Here is an 18,845-nt window from a genome sequence, read left to right on the forward strand (position 1 = left end):
TATACACATTGGAGTTGTCACGAGTTCATAAATCAAAGGAGTTTGTCAAAGGCATTCAGATTAACGAGGCAGCAGCAATAACAAGTCAAATTTGCATAGAGAATTGCTCGAATCTCAGTAAATTATGATCCTGTTTTTCATTTGATTATTTGCTAATGTCTCAAGAGGGAGAATGATTATATTAGCATGCAAAATCTACTCCAGAAGTAGAAATCTGAAGTATAGAAGACCAGCACACTATGACAATTAATCAGTTTCTGCATACTAGCATAAATGCACAAGGCCCAGAAATGAACTTCTTTTTTATTATTATTTCTCCTTGCTACTGATCCAAATGGTTCAGCTTGACAGAGACTTTATATTGCTTTAACAGTGTTCTGAATTGTGCCTGCAGGCAAGACATAGTTATGCAGCTATAACCAACCTATCCATCTGCCAACCAGATTGGAATTCTCCTATCCAAGGCTTCCATTAACCCCCACTGACAGCTCCAAACAGGATTAAGAATTTGGAAGCATAAAAAATAGTTGTTCTTTGCAAATATACACAATCCCTTTGCATTTTTAGAAAGGCTGCATCTGTAGTGTTTTATAATTAGTGCCGGACAGTGTCGCAGGGGAAAAAATCTAGTTGGTAGTTTTTTTAATTTCTCTCATAGGAAGTAAGACAGTACTAATGGAAATCCTGTGTGTTTGGTTGTCTGATAGTGCTTTCCATTATATCTGGTTCCTAGCACTGTGCTTGGATTGGTATATTACTAGAAAATACCACTTCTTGAAAGCTTTAACTGGAAGATCTTGTTGAAGTTTAGCAGGATGGGGAGGCTTTGATGTGGTTGTGGTTTAATCGAGTATGTCAAATGATAAACGTGCTGGAGAAGCAGTGTGCATGAAAACATGCCAGAGAATATTATCTTATGAGGACACTTCAGGTCCTCCCTAGAACTGGTCCTTGAATAGGATTCTTCAGTCAGCTTCTGAACTTAAATGACCTAGGTTTTCCCCAATGTATCCTAGAAGGATTAATTAAAATTTGTTTAGATACACACACACATATTTTGGTTGTCACCTTTCGCTAAAGGGTTTGAGTGGTTCTTATCCATGTAGTTAAATTACCTTTAACCTTGTAGAATTGTTTCTGTTTTTGAGAATTGCAAATCATATATATTTGGAGGCTGTTCTTAGTTCCAAATGATATATTAAGTTAATGGGAAAAATATTAATTCAATTACTAATTTACCAATCAAGCCCACTGTATGATGTTTGCAACTAGCTATTAGAAATTGGTCTCAAGATTTCATCTTTCATGTGGTTGTCATTCTATGTGATGATGCTCAAATGACTCCATTTTTTAAATGTGTTCAAAATCAGAGTCAAAATCACCACAATTTACCCACTTCACTAAAATGATATAACTTTCCTGGTTACAGAATCCTTTGAATTTTCTCAATAAGAAATGTGGCATAGGTGGGGAATGTTACTTCTAGTGTTGGCAGTGATTATTTTATTTATAACAGATGTCTATTTAGACAGACTCAGGCTCTGTTGCACCATCCAACCTTGAGCAAGATGCTTATTCAAAGATTATGATAAGTCATTACAAGTGGCTTGACTTTTCATCACTGTGTAAATTAGTTTAGTTTTTCATTTGATTATATAATCAACTCTTGATTATCCATGTCATCAGGAGTTGTGTGTTCGAATAGATAACTGAAAACAGTAAATAAGCCACTTACTAGGTCGTGGAGAATATTGCCCTAGCCGTAAACCTGCTGTGTGCTGTCATCAAAATCCGTCTACTTGTTTTGGACACTGGGAGAAACAAATAAAATCCATTTCTGAAGAATCAGGAGTGCTTTGCTTATCCACAGAAGAACTTTTCCTTCTTAATCAAGGCTTGGCAAACTTTAACTGTAAAGGACCAGACAATAAATATTTGAGGCTTTCTGGGCCGTAGGATCTCTATTGTGATTATTCACCTTTGCCATTGATGTATGCAAGTTGCCATAGATAAAAGGTGAATGAATGAGTGGAGTTGGCTAAGTTCCAGTAAAACATTATTTGCAAAAACTTTATTTAGAGCAGGAACTTGCTAGCTCCTGCTTTAAATTGTCATGCTGACATCCTTAGTGATGGGCGAGTAGGACTGTAGTTGGGCTATCACTTTGAAGGTTTTCTGCTTTGAAAATCTGTTTTTTTTACTAAAAATTTTTTTACATTTTTTTATTTTTGAAAGACAGAGACAGAGCACAAGTGGGGGAGGGGCAGAGAGAAGGAGACACAGAATCCAAAGCAGGCTCCAGGCTTCGAGCTGTCAGCACAGAGCCCGATTCAGGGCTCAAGCCCACAAACCGCGAGATCGTGACCAGAGCTGAAGTTGGATGCTTAACTGACTGAGCCACCTAGGCGCCCCTGAAAATCTTTTTTAAACGTTTTTTTTTATTTTTTTATTTTTTGTTTTTTGGGACAGAGAGAGACAGAGCATGAACGGGGGAGGGGCAGAGAGAGAGGGAGACACAGAATCGGAAACAGGCTCCAGGCTCCGAGCCATCAGCCCAGAGCCTGACGCGGGGCTCGAACTCACGGACCGCGAGATCGTGACCTGGCTGAAGTCGGACGCTTAACCGACTGCGCCACCCAGGCACCCCTGAAAATCTTTTTTAAAGCTAGCTGGACAATGTGGGTATAGGGCTTTGATTATTTATTAAGCACTTATCTGTATATTATGTAATGTGTTGGGAAGTACACGGAGCCACAAAGACTTTACCCAGTAAGCTTTCAATGTTATTGGGTAGCTGAGAGTAACATGCAGACATTTACCTAATTAAGTGCCCAACTGTGTGGACCAAGATAAAAATGTTAAGGAATTTCCAGTAGGGAAAGATGGAATAGCTGTATGGTTTCTTAGAGAATTCGACAGTTGAAACTCATTTCAAGAATGGGTAGGACTTGAATAGATTAAATAATTTTCTTGTGTTTATAATTGTTGAATGAATGACATTAAAATTAAGGATCCTTCCAGCCTGAAAATGTTGAGGTCATATCACTTGTTTATAAGACTGTGAAGAGACTTGCTTGACTAGGGCAGAAAATGTATGTTGAGGGAAATAACTTGGTGTAATGTGGCAGAAAATTCTGGAAGATCTTGAAAATCAGGCCTAGAACTTAATATTTGATTCCATAGATACAAAGGGCTACTGAACGTTTTTAAGGAAAAAAGACCACCATGAAATTAGTGGTGTTTAAGAAAGATTAATCTGGCAATAGCATTCAATCCAGCAAACGCTTAAAAGCTCATATTATGTTCTCAAACTTTGTGCTGAGCCACTGGAAAATGCAGATGAAAAAGAAACTGCCCCTGTTCAGAAGGAATCTTACAGTGGGGAGTAGGGGTGGGAAGCTTGTTCACAGAGAGATATAATATAGAGAGATATAAAGTAGAAGTGCCAAAATAGAAATAAAGTGCTAATTCAGAGTAATCAGTTCCATCTGGGGTAAGTGTGGTGTAGGTGGAGGAGGGGATAAGTGTAGGCTTCCCTGACAAAGTATCGTTTTAGTTGATCCTTGAATCAGGATTTTGATGATGGAGAGATCAGGAAAGGAGTCTATTACACACTGAGGGAATAGAATTAGCAAAAGCACAGGGATGAGAGAGTGCTTTTCATACTTTGGAGAATGGTAAATAATGTCATGTAAATGGTTCCAGAGACTGATGGAAAGGTAAATTGTCCAGATTGTGGATGCTATACTAAGAGGTTTGGACTTAATCCTGAAGGTGACAGAGAGCTATAAAAGGTGTTTGAGCAAGGTGTGGGGTGAGATGAGGTAAGTCTTTTTAGAACGATGGTTTTGACAGTAGTGTATAGAATGGTTTAGATAAGGGTTTCGGTAAGTGTGTCAGAAGGCTGTCTCAATAGTAATAGCATTGGTGGTGGCCTAGAGTAGAGACTGGAAATACAAACCAAGGGTTAGATCTATTAAAAGAGATGATTCAAAGGAAAAATTGAAAACCTGAAATTGGTTAGATACATTCAACGAAAAAAAAAGTCGGGGGGAGGGATGAGTAAAAATTGACTGAGGATTTAAGTTTGAGGTGGAAAGAAAAGTTGGGAGAGAAGGAGGTGGCCTAAGATGGGTAAGAATGGTAAAAGAGTGCCTTAAATTTGGATATGTTGATTTTGAGACAGGTTATTTAAATTTATCACCTGAATACTTTCTTTGAGATGATTTCTTTTTCTTTTTTATTCACCTCGAGGTTACTCCTGGACACATTTTATCCAAAATACATCCCTGAGATCTAATGCACAGGCTTTAGCATTATTTCACTTTATTGACTTTTTCCTACCCAAACATCTGTGAGTATGTGTATAGGTGTTACAACCCAAATGCTTCCAGTTTGAAGTTACAATTCTAAACTAGTAAGTGCTGGACTAAGAGAGGGGGTGCAGGCATGAGGGTGGGGCGGGCAGAGAGAGCGGGAGAAAGAGAATCCAAAGCAGGCTCTATGCTGTCAGCACAGAGCCTAATGCTTGGCTTGAGCTCAGGAATTGTGAGATCATGACCTTAGCCGAAATCAAGAGTCAGATGCTTAACCTACTGAGCCACCCAGGGGCTTCTGGGCTTAAGTGAGAAATATTTGAATTAAAGGTAATAAATTTATGAAAGGTAATGAAATATTTTAGAAATATTTTAATATACTGCTACTATTTATACCATATTATTGCTCCAGGACTACAAATACATTCTGCAAATGTGTTTACTATAATGAAATGTTTAATCTGAGTATTGTGAATGAGCTGTAATAGGCAGTCAGATTCTTCTAGTTGGCTCAGGGTTAAGTGGTAGAATGTAACTTTTATTTATATTTGAGGGAATTTTTCCCCCAAAATTTATTTTTCACTTATCTGACTTCTACCTTTCCATTTTTTTTAAGTTCATTTATTTTGAGAGAGAGAGAGAGAGCAAGTTGGGAGGGGCAGAGAGAGAGAGTGAGAGAGAGAGCGAGAGAGAGAGAGAGAGAGAGAGAGAGAGAGAGAGAGAGAGAATGAGAATCCCAAGCAGGTGCCGTGCTGTCAGCGCAGAGCCCAGGGCCGGGCTCAAACTCACGAACCATGAGATCATGACCTGAGCCGAAATCAAGAGTCAGACGCTTAACCAGCTGAGCCCCATCTTTCCATTTTTAAACATATTTTCCTCTAGGTTTCATCAGTTTTACTTGTTATTTTTTATTTTCACATGATTTCAGAATTACAGAACAGTTGAAAGAATAGTGAAAAGAGTCCCCTTATACTCTTCACACATATTCTCCACATATTAACATGTTGCCACATTTGCTTTATCTCTGTTTATATGGAAACATGTGCTCACATTCATTTACTTATTATTTTTTCTGAACCTTTTGAAAGTTAGTTACAGATATAATGTCCTTTTTCCAACATAAGTGTTTCATTGTATGTTCCAAAAAACAAGGATATTCTTTCAAATAATCACAGTACAAATTATCAAAATCAGGAAACAATGTATAAAGAAACTGTGGAGCATCCATACAGTGATACTACTTGACAGTAAAAAGGAAAGAACTACTGTCTATTCAACAAGATGTATTAAGCCAAGTGGGTAAAGGCTCAAAAAATTACATAGTATATGATTCCATTTTGTGATATTTGGAAAAGATAAAATTATTGAGACAAAAAAAGAATCTGTGATTACTAGAGAAAGGGGCTCACTGGATAAGGGCAGTGCAAGAGAATTTGGGAAATGATACATCTTGAGTGCGGTGGTAGTTACATAACAGTATGTTTTTTGTCAAACTCGTATAACTAAACACCAAAACAAGTGAATTTTTTTTTTAATTTATTATTTTTTTTTCAACGCTTATTTATTTTTGGGACAGAGAGAGACAGAGCATGAAGGGGGGAGGGGCAGAGAGAGAGAGAGGGAGACACAGAATCGGAAACAGGCTCCAGGCTCTGAGCCATCAGCCCAGAGCCTGACGCGGGGCTCGAACTCCCGGACCGCGAGATCGTGACCTGGCTGAAGTCGGACGCTTAACCGACTGTGCCACCCGGGCGCCCCAACAAGTGAATTTTTCGGTATGTAAATTTTAAAAGTGAGGAAACAATCAGGAAATTAACACCAATACAATGTTATTAGCTCATCTGTAGACCCTATTCAAATTTTTCTAATTGTTCCAATAATGTTTTTTATACCATTATGTCACAATACTCAGTACTTAACCATCAAAATCAAATGCAGTAGAGGGGTCAGGAGGAAGAAAATTGTGGGTGTGGTCTAGGTAGGCACTACTCATTCTGTTAGATGCAGATCACTGTTGTCACTATATAAGTCTATACAGAGGAGTTTACCATCAATTTTACCCCCACCCCAGTGATCTCAGAGCACAAGTTGCATTCATTTGTCATGTCTCTTTAGTTTCCTTTCACCTGAAACAGATCCTTAGTCTTTCTTTGTATTTCATGACTGTGACATTTTTTGTTAGTACAATACTAGTAATTTTTAAAAATTACTCAATCCCTCAATTTGGGTTAGTCTGATATTTTCTGTGATCAGATTGAGCTTAGATATTTTTGGCAAGGTTACCTCAGAAGTAATAATGTGTTCTTCTCAGTACATCATATCAAGAGGCACATAATGTTAAGGTAGCGTCTATCAGATCTCTCTACTGTGAGGTAGAGATAAATCAGATTAAGAGAGTCAGGAGGAAGAAAATTGTGGATATGGACTAGGTAGTTGCCGCTCATTAGGTTCACATTACTGTTTTCACAATGTAATTCAGTATATAGAGAGTTTACCATCAATTTTGTTTCACTTCCTGTACGTATACAGTAAAAATGTGCTTTATGGTGACTTTACTATAATAAACTTTGACCAAAACATAACTAGGCTTCCAGTTTATTATGATGACATTTTTACAAAACATAATTAACGTTCAAATATAGGAATTTACATTGAATTAAACCAGTTTTGATTATAAATGGTACTTCATTTAAGGGAGGGTGGAACTTCATGGTCTGGGGAATAGTTACTTGGAAATTGTAAGTTTATAATTGAATACTGCCTTAAGTTTGTATTCTGTAAAACATTTAATTTTTTAATTTTAGCATTTAAAATTTTGATTTATGCTTTATTTTTTATTTTGTTTAACGTTTATTTATTTACTTTGTGAAAGAGCTAGAGAACAAGAGCTGGGGAGGGGCAGAGAGGGAGAGAGAATATCCCAAGCAGGCTCTGTACTGTCAGCACAGAGCCCGACACAGGGCTCAACCACACAAACCATGAATCATGACCTGAGCCAAAACCAAGAGTCAGACACTTAACTGACTAAGCCACCTAGGCGCCCCTATACTTCCTTTTTTTTTTTTTTTTTAAAGTTAAATACTCAAGTTGATCTTACGGGTTTAATGTTGGCCTTTCCCCTCCTTTGCTTATCTTACAGTGGCATACATTGCTAGTTTCCTTGTTTGGAATGCTTTATAGTCATTAATTCAGCTTTATCTCTCTGTTTTGTAGGTAGACTAAATTACTTTTTTTTCAAAATGCGGAGAAAAGACAATTCTGAAGTTACTGAGTCTCTCTGTCCCTTGCTTATATAGCAAAGCATATTTTTTTCTTTTTTGTCTTAATTTTGGGGACCATTACCTTCAAGTGTTCATCACAAATATAAAATATCAAGTTAAATCTCATAAGAGATTTCTGCCCAAAAGGAACACCTTACAGTAGTAGTCTGTCACCCAACTACAGGTAATGCACAGGGCCCACAGATTGTAGCCACAGAGGTGCAAAGGCCCTAAAATGACACTATATATATGCTGCTTGTCCTTTAATATATTTTAAAATACAATATTTGATACAAACCAAAAAAGGTACACCTAAGTTTAAAGTACAGTTATGATCCTATACTCTACTAATAACTTCATACTTGTATGAAAATTTTCAGATCAACTCATGTTTGGAAACAATTCCTGGATCTAAAAATAAAGTAGCTCCCCAGTTAGACTGTGTTGGATATATGTAATGAGTATTTTAAACTTGCAAATATTAAAATATTAACACTATAAATGTAGTTGTGGAAAATAGTACCCAAAAATATGTATTCGGAGTTTCTGTATTTTGCCTTGCAGATAGTGACTTACATGTGTTGATTACCAGATTTTTTTTTCTATTATTTTGTATTGTGGTAAAAATATATAACAAAATTAATCATCTTAACCATTTTTTAGTGGTGTTAAATACATTCATAATGTTTTGCAACCATCACCCCCATCTGTCTCCATAATTCTCCATCTTGTAAAACTGAAATTCTATACCCATTAAACAATAATTCCCCATTCCCCCCTTCTCCCAGTCCCTGGCAATCACCATCCACTTTCTGTATGATTTTGACTACTCTGAGTATCTCATATATGTGGAATCATACAGTGTTTATCTTTTTGTGACTGACTTATGTCACTTAGCATAATGTTCTCAAGGTTTGTCCATGTTGTAGCCTGTATCATTTTCCTTCCTTTTTGAGGCTGAACCCTGTTCCTTTGATGTATACACCACATTTTATTTATCCCTTCCATCAGTCAGTGGACACTTGGATTGCTTCCACCTTTTAGCTATTGTGGGTAATGCTGCTATGAACATGAACGTGCACATACCTCCTTGAGACTCTGCTTTCTACTCTTTTGAGTATATACCAGAAGTGGAATTGTTGGATCATATGATAATTCTATTTTTAATTTTTGAGGAACCACCATACTGTTTTCCACAGCAGCTGTTTCTACATTCATACTAACAGTGCATAAGAGTTCCAATTTCTCAGCAACCTTGCCAATATATATTTTGGTTTTTGTCTTTTTTATAGTCGCCTTCTTGATGAATGTGATGTGGTATCTACTTACACTTTTTGATTTACATTCTGAAATATGATTAGTGATGTTGGTCATCTTTTTATGTGCTGATTGGCCGTTTGTAACTTCTTTAGAGAAATGTCTAGCCAAGTCCTTTGTGCATTTTTGAATTGGGTTGTTTGTGGTTTTTTGTTTGGTTAGTTGACAACTTCTTTACATATTCTAGATATTAATCCTTTATCAGATACATGATTTGCAAATATTTTCTCCCATTCTGTGTGTTGCTGCTTTATAATTCTGTTGATATTTAGAATTCTGAACTTGCTTTCAATTGGATTGTTGTTTTTCCTCCTCTTCTTAAGTATTTAAAAATCCCACTGACATTTATGGCCTCCTAGCTGCTATTTGAGATGATAGTGGCAAGAATGGACTCTAATCCTAAAGCGTTGATGAAATGATGTTGTTTTGAGCTAAGTACTATGTTATTTTTAATAAAAGAAAATCAAATCTGAGAAGAAGAAGAGAAAGAACTCTTTTTTTAGGATCCATACTTTGAGAATTTGTAGTGACCAAACATTTACTATAGTTCAAAACTAATTATTTAAAGAGAAGGTAATAATCATGCTTTAAGTTGTTATCAGCTAAGCATAAACTGGAACTTTCTCATGTCCAATGCCAACCTGCATTTTCAAGGAGCAATAAACTAGATATCTGATGAATGTGATCTGCTGGGCAGTGCTTAAATATAAATGAAATACTTTCCACCTACGTCCCTACTTACATTTATTTATATACATGGGCATATGTTTTCCTTTACATAAGTGTATGTCTATATGTATATAAATCTTCAAATGAATAAATGCATAAATATACATGGTATTCTAGCTTACAGAATTAGAAATGTAATTCAGTTACCCCCACAGAATAAGATTGAAGATAATGAGAACTGAATTAAAGCTTACTTTCTTTCACAGAATTCCTCAGAGAGAGAAGACTGTAATAATGGCGAACCCCCTAGGAAGATAATACCAGAGAAGAATTCACTTAGACAGGTATGAAATTCAGTCTGTCTTAAAGTAAAAAGCTACCAACAACAAAACAAAAGACAGGAAACCCTCAATTTGCCATTCATTAAGCATTAGAGCTTAAATTAAGAGTACTTTGAAGTTGGTCTGGCTATAGCCATCAATTTCAATCAGGTAACATTGTTTTCCCAATCATTTAAAAATATCCTAGGTGTACAAGTACAGGACAGATCGATTGCTTATGTGTAGTGAAAACAACATCAAATAAAAGTTTTCTTATTCAGGAAAAATAACTTGAATTGCTTCTTAAGTGCAGATAGTAGAATAGTTGGCTTTAAATCTTACTTTCCTACTGAGATTCTTAATACATTAAAAAAAAATTAACAATCAAAAGGGATCTGCCTCTAGAGAAGTTAGCTCCTTTTAGTCTGAGCGATATTTACCTTTTCTAAAAGTAAAGACTGTTATTGATAACCTAAAAAAACTTACTGCTTACTGTGTTCCCAATCCCCAAAGGTAACACATTTTACTTTGAAAGTTAATTCCTTGGTGCTCTCTTTTTTAAAATTAAAATGTCCTGGGCCACTTGGGTGACCAACTTCAGCTCAGGTCACGATCTCACAGTTTGTGAGTTGGAGCCCCTCATCAGGCTCTGTGCTGACACCTCAGAGCCTGGAGTCTGCGTCAGATTCTGTGTCTCCCTCTCTCTCTCTCTGCCCCTCCCCTGCTTGCACTCTGTCAGTCTCTGTCTCTCAAAAGTAAATAAACGTTAAAAAAAACTTTTTTGGGGATTAAAATGTCCAAAAACATTTCATCAAAAAATTTCTTCTTCTCACTGCCTGTAGCAACAACCTCTAACATCTTCTGTCTCCCACTAGCAACAAAAACAAGTTCTTACAGTGTTGCCAGAGAATAGGCATACCACCTATTAACTTTTAATATATAGTTGGATAAGATGAGAACGAGCAGTAGTAAAAATAATTTTAATTTACTTGCATTATGGCATTATTCTAGGAAAAAGGAGAAGAGGTCTAATATTTGTTGAGTGCCCACCATAACCCTGCTACTTGTTTCATTCCATCTTCACAATCCCCCTGCAAAGTTTCTAGATAGGGTCTCTGATTTATAGATGAAGAAAATGGAGGCTTAGAGAGACTAGAGGACCTGCTTATTAGCCAGTCAGTGAGTTAAAACCGAGATCTCAATGTTGCCCAAGTGTTTCTACTTCTGCCTTCTTATTCCGGTTTGTATAGTGTTTGGGTTTTGTTAATGTTTATTTTAGTTTTGAGAGTGAGAGAACACGAGCGAGCATGAGCAGGGGAGGGGCAGAGAGAGAGGGAGACACAGAATCTGAAGCAGGTTCCAGACTCTGAACTGTCAGCACGGAGCCCGACACGGGGCTCGAGACCACAAACTCTGAGATCGTGACCTGAGCCGAAGTCAGACGCTTAACCAACTGAGCCACGTAGGTGCCCCTGTATACAGTGTTAATTTAGGGAGAAAGTACTTGAAACTGTGATATGTCCATTTTTTTATTTACTTTCTGTTAAAAATTTGGGGATGGGCACTTTCGTTTTTTGTAAAAATTATTGTCTAGTAAGTAGAACTGAATCCATTCAGGAAGCTTTGTAAAAAACCCAAATGATCAGTGATTGGTATTGTGCAGTTACAACTTTAACTATTTGGAGACAAACACCTGATCTATAAATCTAAATAAATAGAACAGTATTGAGTAAGATAAATTTAGAGGTGGAAGCGGTCTGCCCACTATACAGAAACAACTGTCAGAAAACAATGACACAACAAAAAGTTTTGGCAACTTTATTTAAGCTAACAAACGAATTTTCACTCTGCAAAGTTATAAATTAATTTTAATAGGCTGATCCAGATGGTCCATTTGGAAAATGGATAGGCTGATCTGTTGAAAATTAAACTAAATTTATCTCTCTCATACTTCAAACTGAAGCAAGAGAGAGAATCGTGCCTATTAAGTCCAGCACATACAGATGGACCAGCAGGTCACACATGGGACTAATCTGATTCATTTTAAAAATAAATGCATACATTATTGAATCATTTTCTACTTGCAAGATCTGTCGTGTGCAGTATTTGAAAGAGATTTGATGTGGCTTTTTCATTGCTTTTTAGCAGGTTTGCTTCACCCTCTCCACTCTAATATAACAACTGTCTTGTTTTTGTTTTTGTTTTTCCTCCTATTGCTCCACAATGGTTTTTCTAATATCTGCCATTCAGTGTTGAGATCCAAGCTCTGGAGATTAATTAGGTCATGAGGTTTTTTTTCCCCCTCCTCTCTTTGTAAAGGGTTTTTTCTCTATTCTCTTTATGAAGAGCATGAACTCAGTGTTCTTGGAAAGAGAAATGGCCTTTAGAAACTGGGAAGTAGGAGATCCTCTTGGGGCCCTCTGAATCTTTTAGCTTCTGGGTGTTTTAACAGCCCCATGAATGCAGATTTGTAAATTTATTGCAGTGCCATCTGGTTTTTTGCTCGAACCAGATTACTGTTGGCTTGTGTCTGTCTATTGTGGTGGTCACTCCCTAGGAGCTTGCCCTCTCAATCTTAGGGAAGAGTGATGAATAGCAGGGGTCAATAGAAGCGGGTCACAGGGCAGCTGTCCGGGACTGCCCTGAACTTGATTACCCCACTGCTGATTTTTTTAATGTAGGACATAATATATAAGCTGTTTAAACTCCCCCTTTTCTCTGTTGCATGACAATAACGAAGTGCCATTTGCTCCCCCTCCCCACTTTAGTCAAGCTATATAGATAAAAAGATGTCAAAGCTGCCTTTTCCCTAGTGTTGATGTAGGTAGGATTTGCATCATCTAGGCCAATCCCTTGAGATTCTTTTACAGATATTTCTAATGGGATTTCAGGAACTCTTTCACTTTTTATTTTTAAATGCTTGGTTACATAGTAGTGTTTTAAACTGATTTTATAGTTTACATATATTGTTCTAAAGTACAGTTTCACAGGTGTTGATAGACTGTGACTACTGTGTGGTAACTTTGAGTTACTTAATCACTGGAGGAGCTAAAAGAAAGGTTATCACTACAATTCTTACAGACATTTAAAGGATAATGAGGGAATATTATAAACAACTTTAAACCACAGCTTTGGCAACTTAGATGAAATGGACTAATTCCTCGAAAAATAAAACTTAAAGAAACCAATGCAAGGTGAAACCAAATTTGAATAGCCTGATGTCTGTTAAAGAAATCAGATTATCAAAAGGCCCCCATATGGTTTCACTGGTGAATTCTATGAAATATTGCAGAATAAATAACCCACTCCTGTGCAAACTCAGAAAATAGAGAAGGCAGGAACACTTCCGGACTTGTATTCTGAGGCCACCATTACCGTAATTCCAAAACCTAACAAAGACATTAGTAGAAAAAGAAAATACTGAGGGAGAAAGTCAGGAGACACTAGTCCCTGTGTCACTAAGCCATTTTGTATACCTGCTTTTCCATTCCATATCAGAAGGCAGGAAAGTTGGTGGGGAAAGAAAGGTAATGTATTCTTTTAATTTTCTGAATTTCAGAATAATCTCTTCTATCCACATTAAGTGAAGTGTGAACTTTTATTTAAAGAATGTACAAAGTGGCTACAATTTTCTTTCTACTTTTATTCCTAAAATGTGAAGTCAAAGAAACCATAGCAACTGTTTTCATAGCTTTTATTCATATCTGCAAACAAGGGCAAAGGCCTGGGAGGATACATGAAAGTGCTCATTACTTTTTGAAAATGTAGCCTTACAACATGCAACTCCTTTGCTTCACATTGGTGCTAATAGGATCTGTCAGCCCTGCCTTTCTATGTAATTGAGTAAATTGTGACCTCTGTCTAATCCTTCCCCCATCCCCCATTCCCTTTGTGTATGTGTCCACTTACCATCCTGAGAACGTGGGCAGTGATAAATAAAGCATTGAGTAGAACTCTCTCAACTCTTTGAAAGCAGCATGATGCCAGCCCTCTAGTTATATTTCTTTAAGTGTTTACGTTTTTCTGTATTCTTTCTCTTGTGTAGCTGGAACCCTGGGGATGCAAAGCCATGAGAGAGGCCAAGAAGCTAACAAAGTAGCTGTCTCCCTTGTTAGCTTGTTCCTTTATTCTTTAAAAACAAGATAAAAACCATCTGGCTCAGGGCATTACATTTTCCTCCCCCATGCACCTCTATAGATGGAGACTTCACCTGCAGTGAGGGTTTACATTGATTAGGGAGGGAGCAGTAATTCAAGCTTCCATCCTCTTCAAGGATACTTTGCAGTCTTTTAAAGGTGCTGACCCACTGAGTTAAACTGTCAAGGGAGGATAAAAAAGTATCTTCATCCCAGGAGGTAACAGCTGCCAGGTTTTCAACACCTTGCACGCTGCTGGAAAAATGTCACAATTGTCAGCTGAAAGAAAAATGACTGTGTTGTCATCTTCTGTTAATGACTGGGCCTTATAAAGGAACTACATAAGCCTTTTGGAAGGAATAAGTAGCTGTTTTCCTTTCCTATCCCTGTGCCCCCAAATTCCTATGTTGTTCTGAACAGTACCTTGGAGTAGATCCATAAAACACAGCAGTAAAGATCTTAAACAGCCCCGTATAAGCATGGGGGTCTAACTGGCACAGCTCCTTTATACAGTTGGATGAGTAGGAGGAAAAAAGCACGTCACTGACACAGAAAATGACATTATATTGTGTATTAACAAAACAACAACAACAACAAAAAGTCATTCATAAACCAGTGAACTGAGAGAAAACATACTGTATTTCTGCTCTTTGGAGGACAATTTGTTTTCAAGCAGCATCCAGATGGGTAAATACCACGACATTTCTTTTTTCCAAGAGAGCCACTTCTTTTCTTCCTTAAAAAAAAAAAAAAACAAAACCAAAAAAAAAAAAACCTCACTGAGTTTACTTCCTTTAATAGCTCTATAATGTTTGTATATGATGGCATTCCCTTCTTTCTGATTTGATTGATGAGGAGAGAAGGTTTAATGAAGTCCCAGATATTAGCCAGGCAAGTTTTTTTTCTATTTGTTTTAGGTTAGTCATTTTAATTGTATTGAGTAATTAGAAGGTACACACAGCCAGGGGAGCTTTGTTCTGATAATTGCTCAAGAAAACCCATTCCCTATCTGCTGTTGCTTTGTGTTAAGACACTTCTCCCTCTAGTGGCAATAGTAAGCACTTTGACTTGGCAGTAGGCAAGGTGTAATTGCAATATGACAAACTATGCTTAAGGGACTATCTTGTAAATACTTTAGTTTGGAGTTTGGCGTTATTTCATTATATATGTGTGCTTTTTTTTTTTCCCTATGAAACTTCCTACCTCTTTTTTACCCCCTGAAGTGCTTTGGGCTTTGGATGGAAAAATATTGCGTGAGATGTTTATTAAAAAAAAAAAAAAAATCACAGTGCATCCTGGGTAATGTTTTGCAGCTTGACTTAATTTTAGTCATCTGTTTTAATTACCTATTTATAAAAATGCTTTTGCATTTGTAGACATTATTTAATACTTTGGAAGAAGCACCTCATTTGAAATAAATAAATAAATTGTACTTATTTTAAATAGTCCATGTAAAAGATCTTAAAGGTAATTAATGTAGGTCTCTTAAGTAAGACAAAAGTGATCTTTCCAAGTCTGATGAAGTGATTTGTTTATTTAACTTCCCACTTCGGCTGAATCCTTCAGAGTCTAATAACTTTTTTTAAAAACATGGTTCGGCAATTTGTGTCTAGCTACAAAAACCCTTCTTCCAAAAGAAGCAATTTAATAACTGGCTTTCTTAAAATTACTTTGAGGAAGGAAGACTGTATAGGGGGTTGGTGTTTTGTTTTATGTTTATTTCAGGGTAATCATTCTTTGATAAATTGTGTAATCACTGACTTAGTAGAAAAAGTATTATTGAACTCCTGGGTTGCAATGACCATAAAAAGTGTATTTTCATATAGAGACTTGAGATGTTGTGAATAAATTATAAAGGAAACAGCTTATATGCTGGTCGAAGCCCATATGGACCAATTCATTTTGTGTTCAGTGCTTAATGTGGATGTACCATTAAAAAAAAAAAAATGGTGAGGGGAGCCTATTGTGCCCTTTTGTATGAGTCTTTTAAAAATCTGCCCTAAGAGTACTTTGGGAGGAGATCAGGTAGAGAATTGCATCCACTGAATGAGATTGGGTAGCATCAGCGTGGCATTTTTAAAGCCCAGTCCCAGCTTCCCTAGATGTTGCCTTGTAGTTTGCTTTTTCTATCCCATATTCTTGCTGGGAACTTGATTTGATGTTACCATATATCTGAAGGTCCCCGTCTCCCCCCTCCCTGTACCCCCCTGTACTGCCCCCCAATCGCTGCCCATTTTCATTATACCGTATCTTGTTTTGCTATAGGGCTGCTGAACAGATTTCTTAAGCAGCTTTTTGCAAGGTTAAAAGAATGCAGCCTGGTAACAAGTTTGTGTCATTTTAAATATATACCTTCTAGTAAATAAGGAGAAGTCTGGCAATCAATCCCTTTTAGTGTGTTATATGTTTCACCTGACAACTAAACCTTCTATTGATTAGCCATTACTTTGTTAGATAATCCTATGTCATTGAATCCATTGTAAAAAATTAAACTCTTTAAAATGTTTTACCCTAGCAGCACTGTGAAAATTGAAAACTTGTTCAGAATTACAGCCTGCTTTCACAAAGAAGGTAGTTTTCAGCAAGGCATCTTACTGGTTTATGCTTATGTGCTTTATATGCAATATAAAAACGTATTAAAGTACTCCAACGCAAAATTCTCTGCCTCTGGTTCAGCAGTGAGGCTACCTTTCCGAATGTTGCATGGGGACAGAGCGTATCTTGCCAGTGGCAATTATACTCACTAGTTTAATTCTAGCCTGGAAGAAGTCTTAGTAAAATATTGAATGTAAAGTACTGAATTTTTTAGCCTTTTTATTCCAGGGTGATCTTAAGACTGTGACAAGTTTTAGTTTACTAAGCTATGTGACTTTCTTGGGAGGTAAACAAGATCATATGCCCATTTTACAGATGGGATGTCTAGAAAATAAAAGCTTATGCATAGCCTTACTCTAGAAACTCCTGCAGGACTAGAACTGGTTTCCTGAATCTGTCTAATGTTCCTCTGAGTGTCTTCTATCCATTTCTGAGGGGAAAAGGAATTGTCTAACCTACCATAACTATTTTTTTCCTAGAAAATAGCGTATTTTTATTAATTATGCAAACGTTTAGTCCTTTTTCCTCTAAAATATTAACTGCATGCTTTTACATTTCCACTGAAGTAAAATTTTCAAACAGTGAACTGCATAGATATTGTATAAGTCAGTGAGTTAATGATGAGTCTATCTACCTGTGTAACCACCACCCTCATCAAGCTATAGAACATTTTCATTACCCAAGAAAGTTTCCTTGGTCTCCTTCCCAATCAGTTTTCCCATCGCCAGTGAATCAAAAACTGGTCAGCTTACTCTCATAGGTTAGTTTCACCTTTTCTAGAATTTCATGTAATAGAATCATAGATTTTTGGAGTCTGACTTTCACTCAGTGTAATTTTATGACATCCATTTTATACCACTGTATCAGTAGTTTATTCTTTTTTTATGATATATCTGTTGAATAAGTACATTATAGTTTGTTTTCCATTCTTTTGATGGACACCTAAGCTGCTTGCGTTTTTGTAAGTGAAGTTGCTATGGATGTTCTTATATAAAGCTTTTTTAGTGAGCATATGTTGAATACTTTTTGACGTGCTTATTAGCTATTCAGATATTTTGTGAAGTATCTGTTTAAGTTTTTTGCCATTTAAAAAAATTGCATTGTCTTATTGAGTTCTAGAACTCAATTGTATTGAGTTCTAGAACTCAATTGTATTGAGTTCTGTTGAGTTCTAGCTGCTGGCTCTGTGAGATATGTGTTCTGTGTTTTCTCGTAATATATGGCTTGCTTATTCATGGTGTGTTTTGATGAAAACTTTCTAATTTTTTAATGAAGCCCAGTCTGTCAATCATTACCCCATGATTTGTACATATTCTAGGTTTTCTTCCAGAAGGTTTGTAAGTTTTAGCTTTTACCCTTTAGTCCATCTCAAATTAATTCTTATGAGTGCTGTTCATTATTTTACCTACACTTTTTTATTCAGTTGTTTTGACACCATTGTTGAAAAGTCTTTTCTTTCCCCCAATGAATTCCAGAAGTGTCGTTGCCAAAAATCAGTTGGTTGTACAAGTGTATTCTATTTCTCTCTCTCTCTCTCTCTCTTTTTTTAATATTTATTTATTTTGAGAGAGAGAGAGAGAGAGAGAGTGGGGAGGGGAAGGGGGGTGCGGGAGACAGAATCCCAAGCAGGCTCTGCATTGTCAGCAGAGAGCCTGATGCGGCGCTCCATCTCATGAACCCTGAGATCATGACCTGAGCCAAAATCAAGAGTCTGACGCTTAACCGACCCAGCCACCCAGGTGCCCCCAGTGTAGTCTATTTCTGCACCTCCTGGAAAAGAGGGTGCTGCTGGGATGCAGAGCAAAGGGTAATAGCAGCTGAGGCACTGACCAACCCCTACTTCAAATCCACACAGAGGACGAGCTCAAAGTACCTTTTCTTTTTAGAAGTGTCTATCCTTGCACCAAATACTACACTGTCTTCATCATTGTAGCTTTAGTAAGTCTTGAAATCAGGTAGTGTGTGTGAGTCTTCCATGTCCTTTTTTTTTTTAATTAAAAAAAATTTTTTTTAAATTTATTGTTGAGAGAGAGAAACAGAACACAAGTCGGGGGGGTGGGGTGGGGTGGGGAGGCAGAGAGAGGGAGACACAGAATCCGAAGCAGGCTCCGGGCTCTGAGTAGGCTGTCAGCACAGAGCGCAATGGGGGGCTCGAACCCCTGAACCGTGAGATCATGACCTGAGCCGAAGTTGGATGCTCAACTAACTGAGCCACCCAGGTGCCCCAAGTCT

The 18,845-nt window shown here is 37.1% G+C and overlaps 1 protein-coding gene across 6 annotated transcripts in view; it reads left to right on the top strand.

Annotated features, from left to right (window-relative positions):
- The window catches only part of BTRC (beta-transducin repeat containing E3 ubiquitin protein ligase), a 181,205-nt gene that overhangs the window by 88,689 nt on the left and 73,671 nt on the right, over positions 1-18,845 (top strand). For 4 of the 6 annotated variants that reach the window (XM_043597308.1, XM_043597306.1, XM_043597305.1 and 1 more), the window contains one exon: positions 9,829-9,906. The exons of the other annotated variants lie outside the window; for them this stretch is intronic. In XM_043597308.1, the coding sequence (XP_043453243.1) occupies positions 9,829-9,906 (78 nt within the window). The remainder of the gene's footprint in view (positions 1-9,828; positions 9,907-18,845) is intronic. 6 annotated transcript variants of the gene reach the window in all.

This window comes from Prionailurus bengalensis, chromosome D2, assembly GCF_016509475.1.
Source record: "Prionailurus bengalensis isolate Pbe53 chromosome D2, Fcat_Pben_1.1_paternal_pri, whole genome shotgun sequence".
NCBI lineage: Eukaryota > Metazoa > Chordata > Mammalia > Carnivora > Felidae > Prionailurus > Prionailurus bengalensis.